The 12,211-nt window shown below is 39.4% G+C and overlaps 2 protein-coding genes across 2 annotated transcripts; both read right to left on the bottom strand.

The window, feature by feature from the left end:
- Positions 1–784: 784 nt before the first annotated feature.
- On the bottom strand, positions 785–2,670 carry hmx4 (H6 family homeobox 4). Its single transcript, XM_026169235.2, has 2 exons — positions 2,108–2,670; positions 785–1,972 (listed from the first exon to the last, which is right to left on the bottom strand). The coding sequence occupies exons 1-2, from the start codon at positions 2,319–2,321 to the stop codon at positions 1,398–1,400; spliced, it is 789 nt and encodes a 262-aa protein (XP_026025020.1). The 5' UTR covers positions 2,322–2,670; the 3' UTR covers positions 785–1,397.
- Positions 2,671–3,861: 1,191 nt separating this feature from the next.
- Positions 3,862–6,790, bottom strand: hmx1 (H6 family homeobox 1). Its single transcript, XM_026169236.2, has 2 exons — positions 6,146–6,790; positions 3,862–4,846 (listed from the first exon to the last, which is right to left on the bottom strand). The coding sequence occupies exons 1-2, from the start codon at positions 6,426–6,428 to the stop codon at positions 4,230–4,232; spliced, it is 900 nt and encodes a 299-aa protein (XP_026025021.1). The 5' UTR covers positions 6,429–6,790; the 3' UTR covers positions 3,862–4,229.
- Positions 6,791–12,211: the final 5,421 nt, after the last annotated feature.

The following is a 12,211-nucleotide window of genomic DNA, read 5'->3' on the forward strand; positions in this document are numbered from 1 at the left end:
TGTCAGCTCTACATCTTTGGGTCAAAAGTTTTCCAAAATATTTTAGTTTCTCAGCAAGTTACAAGATTAGTCTCATGTTATTTCTCCTCTGATATAGCACATCGTAACCAAGTGTAACCTGAAGTATTTACCTACAGAAACAGAAGGGAATGTCTGAATGTGTAACCACTTTGCTTCAATGTAAACAGTTTTTTTCTTAAGGTAAAACAGAATTAGTCTCACATTGTATTGCCAATTTCATTTACTGTCATTTGTAGTTATGCCTCTAATATGCCGTTTTTTTTTAATTCAGTTGAAGATAAAAGTGACACTTTTTTTCCCCAGACATACTGAGGTTGTTACTCCATGGTTTGTCTTTTATGACTCAGTATAATAATAATATTCAGCTGGCTGTAAGGTATTTAAAATGAATGTAGTATAAAGTACTGCCCTCCAAATTTAACAAATTATCTATGTTAGTGTGCCACTATTTTGCCTAAGCCTTGTCCTTTCACCCATAGAGGTTAGGATACAGCAGCCTGGTGTAATTTAAAACAAATTTACATTGAGTGGTTTTTACAGAGGCCACATGTTTACGCTTTTGCATGATTTACCTTTTTGCAGCTGTGTTTTTTATTTCTTTTCAGTCAATAGGTCCTACAGAATCCTCTTAGCAAAGATATTGAGAAAATTAATTAACCAACAACTGCATCCATAGCGTATTATATACAGTTTTGTGAAACTGTATACAATTTATGTCCGAAACACAAGGGTCACTGCAAAATACTGAATCAATTCTGTGAAATATTTCTTGAAGATATTTTAATTACAATTTCAATAAAAGGTGTAATGGGCCCACAGGCAAACGTGAAACAAAGTAAGAATGATAAAATATTCAGAAAAACAAAACACATGCGTGAAACAGAATAAAATGTTAATTACATTCATTTAAATACAAAGATAATTTCAGTAAAATTCAAAATTCATTTATGATATAGGAAATGCATGCAAATCGGATATAATAATTTCTTTGGTGGCTTAGGCTGCTGGATATGCTTTTGTCAATAATAATAACAATAATAATAATAATGTAAACAATAAAATGATCTAAATTATATTGTTTTGGGCCTCCCTCGGGCTATCATTAGCGTAGCCTGAGATTGATCTGTACAGGGCAATGTGTAACAATAGGTTTCGTGTCAGGCCTCTACAAAACCCACAGATGACTGAAAATAAATAATACTGAATCCGCTTATTTGTATGTGATATGTAACTACTCCCCTGCCACTGTAGTTGCAGTCTTACTCAACAGTTAAGGCCGCAGAGCCGTCTCCTCCATCTAAACCACCTTAAATGCTTCAAAGTTGGCAACAGACCACTAAAAGTGTCTCTTTCACTGCAGGGAATTGTTAAAAGCATCATACGTCCCCTTCATACAGGCTGAAGTACTTGCTGGCGTTTGAGAAGCAGAGGTAAGGCGTGCTACTTCCCGGGTAGACCACGGGCAGAGGCACGGGCAGCAGGCATCTCCCCAGCAGGTTGCTCTCTTTGTACAAAGCCGGGAGTTGCCCCACCACCACAGGCTTTCCAGTCTCGGGGAAATCGCTAACTGGTCCCTCGATTTCGTTAGAAATTTGTCTTTTCAATTTATTCCTACGGTTCTGAAACCATATTTTTACCTGGGTCTCCGTGAGCTGCAACGAACTGGCAAGGCAGGCGCGCTCTGCGCTGCTCAGGTAACGTTTCATGTCAAAAGTAGACTCCAGCTGAAAAATCTGTCTCTTTGAAAAAATAGTGCGTGTTTTCTTTTTCGTTATCATTTTATTCTTCTTGCCTGGGCTCCCTCCTTTGTGGGGGTCTGTGGCTGCGGTGGGAGAGCTGCTGTCATCGCAACTGCTGTCCCCGCTCTCGAAGCGCGCCTCCGTCACCTTCCTCTGATTCCCGCGGCTGATGACGACCGTTTCCGTTGATCCGCTACAGTCTGTGATTAACTCTGCAATAAAATGACACTTTGATTAACCCACTGTGGTCATTACTCAAACTCTGCTGTCACGTTAAACTGAATTATCGACGAGTGCGAGCTGTGCGTAAATATGAACACAGATAGAAATTGGTTCAAAGCTCTTACCACTGTCGTTGAGCCTGTCCGGGTCCTGTCTGGCTTGAGTTCCTTTCTCTTCGTGATGAAAACTGTCTTTACGCATCGCTGTGGCCAGTTCATCCTGCGATCCGGCGGATTGACAAGTGTCACAGTTACTGCCGCTTGTCTTGAGGTTGAGGATGTTGTCGATAGTGAATTTTAGAGAGGCGGTCGGGCGACGTGGTGCTTCTGCTTTGTTCATATTCTCCAAGTCGCTCCAAGTCCTCTCTTGTTTACTTCCTCGAGTCTATTCGTCCTTAACTCTAAACCGGGACGTTAATCTCACCACTTCGTCTCGATACACCATAGCAGCAGTCACTGAGCAGAGCCTGCTGGGCTGGCTGTGCTCTGTACGCGTCGCTGCTACACACACAGGATGGAGCGCTGTGTCCTTGCTGATTGGCCCAAAGAAACGTTTAGCAGTGACCAATAACAGCGCAGGAATGGCAGGGAAAAAGGGGGGGGGGGGGGGGGGCTGGAAAGTGATGTTGTGCCTAGACCAACAACCCCCAGTCTTTTCTGACTCCCCCTCATCTTCATGCATCTGCTGCGAGGAAACTCGTCCGGAGCCCTGCAGGGATTCCCCAGGATAATCAAGCAGTTTAATTTTACAGCATATACAGTAGACTAGGTACGCTCTGACACGGTTTTTTTTTATTGTAGTTTTCAACCCCCCTTTTTGTGAAGTGGGCCACGCAGCTACTTGAGTGTGATTTGCGTGCTCAGAGCGTTAAATATTTAAGTATTTGTCAGCTTAATATAAAATTTGACTGAAACGAGACTGGCTTAATGTAGCAGTACGTGTTTATCTGAGGAATTTGTTGACGCCCCCCCCCCCCCCCCCCCCCCCAACAAAAAAAATGAATAAATAAATAAAATCTTCTCGAATTCGGATATTAGCTTTTTGTCTTTGCAAATCGTGGCTTGATGCATTTTCTGTAGCTTTATATAGAATAGCATTTTTTAAGTAAAAGTAAAATATTAATTAGAAACCAAAAACATACTTTGATTTAAATCACGCCACATTCACAAAATCGTGACTGTTTTCAGTGTGCCTCTGTATTTTGTAATTAACGCCTATTTTATTGCTGATGGCTACATTTTTGTCATTAAAACGCTCCAGATGTAGCTAATAATAAAGCTTCCCGTTAGAGTTCACTTTGTATTAATTACGCTTTCTGTAATTTTATTACTTTTGCATATTTCATATATACTTTTTCATTTGCACCCTTTTAAATGGACCTATTTCACCTTCAGAAACGTATCTTAAGTTGTGAAAACACGTTTTTAGACGTGATTTTTTTTTTCTTCCATATTGATTACCTTACTTTCTCCCAAATGAACAGCAAAGTCTTCAGACAGCGTTTCAGTCAAATGTTTCGCTTGGCTGTAGTGCTCTTTTGTATACTCTCACTGCCTCCTTTGTGCATTGTTATTATTATATATTGTAATTATATACATGTTAGTTAGTTCACTTTAATAAAGGCACACAAGGGTTTATAGTATATTGTATAGGCGATCATGCTAAGGTTTAGCCGGATGCTACAAAAGTTCAAAAACTGCATTAAACTTAACTTTGTTTCCGGAACACTTTAAGCTTTGTTCCAAACACACTGATCCACTTCATTCCCTATATACATAGGTGTGCAATCCTTCATGATGATTGTTAGACTGGCAGAAGTAAAAGAAAAATGCAGTGTTTCTGTCACATATATGTTTACAAACAACACAAATGCTGATAGTTTGTGCTTGTTTTTTTTTTATTTATTTATTAAGTGAAAAGTGACAAAGATGGAAAAATGTGTGACTTTAAATACAAAAGTTTGCAAAAATAAGTGTGTATTTAAACATACAGTATTCATCTTCGGCCTCCGCTGCCCTGGAGGCCTTGCCATGCTTGACTGTATTAGGGGTTATGCTATGCAAGAGCAGCACTCTTGTCGGAGTTTATGCACCGACATATAAAGATGGTTCGCTACTTTGTGTCATATGGACTCTGCGGACTGTCTTTGAGTGCAGACAACCTTTTCGGCGGTGTTGGAGGTTATTGCACAATTAATAAAAACGAGGTGGTTTTGTGTTATTAACATACAGTTTGATAAGTCAGTCTTTACACCAGTCCTGTCATCTGCGATCTTAGCATGCTCATTGAGTGAGCAAACGTCGATAGAGGGTAGTTGATGGGGCTGGAGAAGCTTCCCACGGTTTGAGAAACGGGATGTCCGTTTAAGCTGAAACCCAGTGCTGGTGTGGGTCCTTCATGATACAGAATTGGGACCCTGACAATCCGCTGGGTAGAGTTTGGGATTTGTGCAGCCTCTAGATCAGCCGCCAGCTGCCTCTTCCATTTATTCCTCCGGTTTTGAAACCAGATTTTGACCTGAGTCTCTGTCAGGTGAAGAGATGCTGCCAAACCGGCCCTCTCTGAGCTGCTCAGGTAGCGCTTCACATCGAAAGTGGACTCCAGTTGAAATACCTGACTGCGACTGAACACGGTTCGGGTTTTCTTTTTCCTGGCGAAAGTTGCGTCAGATGAAGCGTCTTGTTCTGTACGTGCGTCAGAAACGTTTTGCGCGTCCTCCACGTCTTCCGTGAGGTTGCTGTCGCCCGTTTTCCTGTCAGGTTCGTCGCTGTCCTCAGTTATCGGCTCAGACACAGCCGGTGAAGCCCTGTCGCTGGTTGATAATGAGCAGCATGGATCTAGTGAACCTGTACTGTCTTTTGGACCTAAAGGGAGACAATGCAACAGAAGAACTTGCTTAAAAAAGACAATCAGACATTAAGATACACATTCTCCAAATACTCCGTTATCTTCAGTCAGATTTTTTAACTGGCTACACCGTCCTTCAAACTGTTTCTTATAGTAACTGGTTCATAGGATAATCTTCGAAGAGTCAAACTGTCGACACACTTATTGTTGCACCAGAAAACAAAAATAAAAGTGAAATTTTCACCTGTTTAAAAATCGTGTTTATTGTGTGTCGTAGTATACCCCTTGTCAAAAGTTTGGACAAGCATGGGCAAAGCTTAGGCGTTTTGACTGGATTGCATAACACATAATACATTCGACTAAGCGGTTTCAGGCCCGATTATGATACTTATTATTATAAATATAAATAAGAGTCCAACAACATCTTCCCAAATATGCTAGTAAATACTAATTTAATGTTTGGCTGTTGGTATTGATGTGGGACTTTCATTACATGTAAACACAGTATGGTGATATTGGAGTTTTAAAATAAGCGTATTTGGCTGTGAACACCAAAGGGTGGGGCACTTTGTTCTGAGGTTGCATATGAGTGTCACAAATCCACCGCATGTGCGTAAAAGCGTCATGTCGACGTTCCGTACTTCGTTTTTGTTTTGCTTTGTATTCTGGGTTTTTGTGCGTAATCCGTGTGCGTAATCTTCAAGCCGTACCATGGATCTCATGACAAGCAGCCATGCCGTCAATAGAGAACGAATTTCAGACACGAAAACGTTAAGACTTGCATGTGTTTTGCAGCTCAAAAATGCCCCAGCTTTTTTCACCATTAAAAAAAGATGACTTTTAATACTCCTACTGTGGTCTATAGATAGGAGAGCTCGGTCAACTAAGGATGAGTAAACGGAGAACCATAGTTACAAGTGTGGGTGTCACACCTCACTCGCTTCAAGTTTGCTGATTTTATCTAGGTTATATTTAAAGAGCAGAGAAGTGACTCGTGACTTGCTTGTATTTTCTATGAGTCAATCTATGTGACTGAAATCCTGACACCAAAGTACGGATCCACAAGACTCATTAGGCGCATTCCGGAACACTTTCTGTATGTTTATCAAGCGAAACTATATTTTTTAAAAGAACTATATGGAAAACTTACATCAATACATTTAATATATATATTATTGTAAGATCAATAGTTAAAAAATGTCTTGTTGCACTGCACACGGGCAAGTGAAAAGACCTTTAACTTATTTTAAGCACGAACTGTTTTCTAACCAATATTTAACATGTTCTCGTGGCTCGTGAAGCTGTTCTATACTTACTGTGTGGTGTTTCCAAAGCTCTAAAGTTGAACGCAGTCCCTTCGCGGTACCACTGCAACAGCGAGTCTCGGTATAGAGACCGAGCTAATGAGTTGACGTCGGGCACTGAGCCGCTTGTGTCGGTGTGATATGCGTTTAGTTGTCTTTCGGTGGAGATGTCCCCTCGACTTCTATCGGTCATCGACTCCTCTACATCCTGCCTCTTGCTCAGCAGATTCTCGATAAAAAACGACGACGCCCTCGATGAAGTGGGAGCCTGAGTGACCGTCAGTTTTTCCTGCATGATCTATCGATGTCGCGATGCTTTTACACAAGAAGCCGATGGATTCTCTTTTGATCGTGCCTCAACGCAATCTAAAGTCCAAGCAGTCATTTCCAGCGATGCTGCCTTTGCGCTGTGTTGGGACGTGTAGTCATGGCCGAGACTGCGATCCCTCGGTGCCCACAGGAGGAGAGCGAAATGGATAGAAGGAAGTAGCAGTATAGTGAAACGTCAAGTCAAACGATTAATGAGTCGAGGGCATCCAGCGATTGGACGAGCACAATAGCAAATGGGGGTTACCAAGAAAAAGAGAATTACGGTCTTGTGCGTAAGCCTCTGCTGCTACTCCGTGCGCGCGTGTGTGTGGGTTCACGGTAAGGGCCGTCCCCTCGAGGTCATCCAGACAAGAGAAGACCTCTGTTCTTGAAACAGCACTCTCTTTTTGGGCTCAATTAGGGTTCAAATCAAAATAAAGATCCGGCAGGGAAGCAATCATCCTAGAGCCTTGACCTCCCTCCACTTAGTACAGAGAAGGATAGAATTTAACTTGTCAAATTCAAATAGATTCCCGCTTTATCCAATAACTGTACAAACAGATATTATATGCATATCGTTTAATTATTTTATAGGCCTATTATAATATCTGGAAAGTATTTTACAGCAGCTTGTAGATTCTAATGTTTCAGTTATCCCATTTATCCCAAATAAAATGATTTAGTGCTCCGAATGGTAGATTTTTTTTTTACCTAATGTTTCGACACATGAGTGCACTGAACCGTGCTAAACGGCACGAGACGCTGCACCTTGAAAATAAATGCTGTCAAAGGTTATCCAAACTTTCCGCAATGGCTCAGATATTCCTGATAATAAGCATGTTTATCTGAAGCTGTGCACTTCATATCGTACTGTGTATGACTGTGTACCTGACAAATAAAATTTGAATTTGAATTTGAATTTCATAGCTTTATTAAGCCCTACTACACATGATTTTCCTTACATGTTTTGGAGTTGATCTGCAAAGATTCAGGACGTATCTAAATAAAGCTGTTTCAGCATTGGGTATCTGAGTTGTAGATATATAAATGTAAATGAATAAAGGTAAATAATGGGCTGGTGTAATAGAAGTGGATTAGTTTGAATTTGCCATTTACAAAACAAAGTTCAGTGCTTTCAAGGATTGGACTTCATCCTGCAGATTAAGAAAGGCTCATCAGTATTGGATCATCTGAAACATATAAACGAGTGCTGACGGGCGTTTTTACCCTTTTCGTTAAAATGGCAAGACATTTGAGCTTTTATTTCCCTCAGTGGAGTCAGCGGTGTTGACCTTTAACTCCAGACCTCACTCTCTCTCTGTCTCTAAGTCTCTCTCACCCTCTCTCTCTCTCTCTTTCTTTGCCCCCCTTAGGGCAAGACTTGCCCTTTGACAGAGGATCGGTAGAACTGCTGCTCCTCAACCTAACACTAAGAGTAGACAACAGTAACGTGAACTGTATGTCCAAGAGCTGATTCTTGCACCTGTCTTATAACATAGAGTGGGCTACAAGCACTTCATACGTGGCTGATTTGATTTGTGTTTCACTGTCTTTCTCATGAGGTCACAAAGCACACTTCATTTCATAGTCACAACTTGAAATTTTAAATTAGCCTCAGGCGTGTAAATTCTATGAGATTTAGTAAAATAAATTTCAAAAATATTAGCAAAAGAAATTAATAATAGTATTTTATTACAGTGAAGAGAGAAAGCTAAAAAAAATCTTACATTTTTTTAAAGATGATGTAATTGTGCAGTCATTTAAGTAGAAAGTTGGACTAGTTTATGTAGAAACCAGTTTATTGTTACATTGTTTTTGCTTGTTTCTTAGGTAGTAGACGTATGAAGATGTTTATACTTGTAAGTGATCACGTTAAACAAATTCCTCAAATGCATGTTAACGTCTTCATTTCTCAGCTAATCTAATGACCGTGAATGTTAATAATCTCAGCTTCGTCAAACGCACACACAGGCTTCCCCTACACTTCTTATTAAAGCCGTCATTGTGTTTGTATAGTTTCATGTTTTTACCTCCGTCTACAACTATAATCCCACATTCTAGTAAGTATTTCATATGTTTCTTTAACTGTGTTGCTGTAAAAATGATGTATTTGAGTTTGTCAAAACCCCACATCAGATCACGTTTCTCTGTGTACACCACACCGTCTGAATGATGTGGCACCCCAGCCAGCACCCCTGCTCTGGGGGCCGACAGCCCAGACCTCGAGGCCCCTCTCTCACTTTACTTTCTCTCCTCTCTCTTTTCTCTCATCCTCCTCTGATCCTTATCCGGCTTGGCGTGCCCTTTGCTTTATAAGGCCTGCTGGCCTGCTCTGCAGCCCTACCACTCCAGCTCTGAAACACAGTTTCACCACACAAAATCATATCATCAGCATGTGCTTCAAGAGACAGCTGCATTAAATTGAGCATGTGTCTACATTTGGCGGTGGTGAGTGTTTTCCAGCCCTCAGTGCTGCCAGGCCAGTAAGCAGTGAACTAGAGTTACAGTTTGTGTTATTATTATCCAAAACAGAGGACCTCTGTGTGATGGCTCTGAGGCTAAATTAAATGGTTTACGAAAAGCAAATTGACTGTGCATAACATACATTAAATGGTGTTTAAATTTTTGTCCAGACCAGTAAAAGCCTTCTCCAGTAGATTTATTGGCTGGTGTTATTATTGACATAATTCTTCTATTAAGCAATAAGATGATTTTTATTTTAACATCTGCTCAGATTTCTTTTCCATCCATGGATGGAATGAAGAGACATTAAAAAGGGAAATATAATATATTTATTAAAGATTTGCATGTTTTCTTTTGCATTTTCTATAAAAGTCATGCTTGCTTCACATCACACAAACATCTGACACATATTAACCAGTTCTATTTCCTCAACAGCCTTCTGTTTTTAATTAACAACTGCCTTCATCTAACCATCTTTTTATTATTCCCTGTAGTATGATTTTAAAGGCTATGGAGCCTACTGCCCTCAGTAACGGTTAGCAGTCAATGAAGAAGGAGATAGTTTGACCTAGTTCATTTATACTGAAGGCAGTGAGACAGCCAGGCAGAGACAGGATATATCTGCTTTGGGGCATTTTCATAGCTGTTTACATTATGATGTCTTCATAGTGACCCAGTGAAGTATACTGACCTCAGCTGACTTTTATATGAGGTGGTGCAAGCATGCACAAACATGCGCTTGCATCAATATCAGCATACAGTACACACAGAGACACCTACATATATTTTGCATTTTCAATCTAAAGATATTTGTGCACAAAGAAATAACAGATAACAAAATAGTAATAAAGTTTATTAAACTGAACCACCAAGCCTTTATTCACACAGACCTACAGTCACCAGACACTTGACTTCAGTTTGTGGGGGGGCCCTCCAATGGTTAACAGAGAGAATTGCACCTTAGTGTCATTTCACTTACACAAGTTATACATCACCAGAGCACCATGAAAGGGTGAAAGTGCTTTCTAGCAGTAATTTTATAATCTGTTAAAATAGATTCATTATGCTGATCACTTAACGTTCTCCCCCAAGCTTTACATGCTGGATTTAATAAGCGAGGTGTCAAACAGATCATGTCACAAATTCAAAAGTGTTATAAAAGCAAAATTGACTCTCTGTCTCGTTGTAAAGCCACGGTACTGTGATTCGTCTGCTTTCAGAATATTTAATGTTTTATCCTGTCTAATATGAGAGTGAAGTCTTTCATCTTTTCCCATTATGATCTCACCTCTCCTCGGAGCATTACACTCTTTATCATTCTAATCAAATCTCATTGCATACCTACTTTCCTTAACAGGCGCGCCGACTAAGCCTCACCGTGCTAGCTCTGGCATTAATAATTCACTGTACATAATAAGTTGATGCTGCAGAGTTTGTTCTCATTGATATTAGCCGAGGTGAGCATTCTTGGCCAGACTGTGTGACGCCAGCAGACCAGCATTAAGTGGGCTTTAATTGCCCATAATCTCTGTTGTTCTCTTTCCTCTCTGTGGAAGTCAACAGCATATATCCTGACTGCCAGACCTTAGCAAGGCATTTTTAGCTCCGAATCAGCGTGGGCCTCGTAAAAGATTTTCAACTTCATACTCAAAGGACTTGAAATTATTTGGGGAGTTTAATACCCTCTCATTTCAAGAGGGCACATTCATAATTATACCCCAAACCAAAATGGGTTGGAACACAGTTTCTTGATTTAGTGCATTTGTGTCAGATGCCATTCAATTTAACAATACAGATCGTTTTATATGCAGAAGACTAAAAATCCAATCATTATCAGCCTAGATACAGGCTCATTTTTTAATTCATTTTTTAGTGCAGGGTTCAGGCCTTTGTTAACATTCAAGTTCAGGCCCCTTTATTTCACAATGATGTTCTTTCACTGATATGCTGTGGCAAAGGCAAATAACATCAAATTATATCCAAGCAGTTTTTATGGGCAGAGGAAAATAATGAAAACTAAGCTGGACTACTAAACCTGCATGTTGTAGATTCAGTGTAGAAGACAGTGTTTTATACCTTAACTGATGTTTTCTTTTGACTAAGCTGACTAAACATGTGGAATTTCTGCTACAAACAATCAAACAATAAGAAATTAAGGCTAAACATTAAAAATAAGTGGTCACTGACAAAAACCTCTAACCAAAATAAATCTTGCAAGATTTTTTGGATGGCCTTTTAATTTATTTATATGTTTACTCCTCTGCACTTGACAAAGATCACAATAATGGTAAATGTGTGAAAAAAAAATATATATATATATATATCATTAAATTTGCAGATATTTCCTGCTATGAACATTTTATGGCAGATAAAAAAGTTGTTTAGACACATTTTTGAAAGCCATGGTTGTATGCATGAATATTGTCTCAGTTAATAATAATCTAAAACATATTAACATCACATTACATTTTGACACAATTCTAAAAATAAAAACAAAATAATATACCCTCTTCTATTCTAAATCACATAATAGAAATATAGCTGTATATATACATATATATATACAGCTGTACTATAGCTATACTTCTGGAAGAAGACCAAGAAAAAAAATTGTCCAATCATAAAAGTCAATCAGGCAAGTTTAGTTTCTATCCTCAGCTAAATCCCGAGACCACCACTGCCAATTTATCCACTTATAAGGCCTTATGTGTCTGGAGGATTTCTAACGGGAATGTCCGTTTGTTTAACCTCTTCACGGTACGTTAACCCCTGTCAGGACGTACTCATCAGCGGAGTACAAAGGGGCTGAAAAGCTGGGACCTTTTTCCGTCGGTCGATCGATGTGCTCAAAAATAAGTCTGATATTTACTTATACACACACACACACACACACACACACACACACACACACATATATATATATATATATATATATATATATATATATATATATATATATATATATATTTTTTTTTTTTTTTTTTTTTTTTTTTTTTAAAGTGCCTGGAAGTCTCGACTTCCTGGAAAAGCTACAAAAAAATAATAATTGAGACAAAATTATGGTGAATTGAGTCAGGTGGGTTAAAAATATCTCATAGTTAAAAGCCACAACCGCAGATGTGTAAAAATTGAAAAGGTCAAAGTAAGTTTACTTTCTAGTGTCCCACATTTTTCTTGATATTATTCGTCAGGCAACATGAAGTCCGGATAATACGTGCATTGCAAGTGTCTTCTCTAAGCTGTGAAGTACTCTCTCGTGTCCTTTGGCTTTCTAGTTAAACCCACTAATGCCCGCTATATGCGGGG

This window comes from Astatotilapia calliptera, chromosome 6 (genome assembly GCF_964374335.1).
Source record: "Astatotilapia calliptera chromosome 6, fAstCal68.1, whole genome shotgun sequence".
Lineage (NCBI taxonomy): Eukaryota > Metazoa > Chordata > Actinopteri > Cichliformes > Cichlidae > Astatotilapia > Astatotilapia calliptera.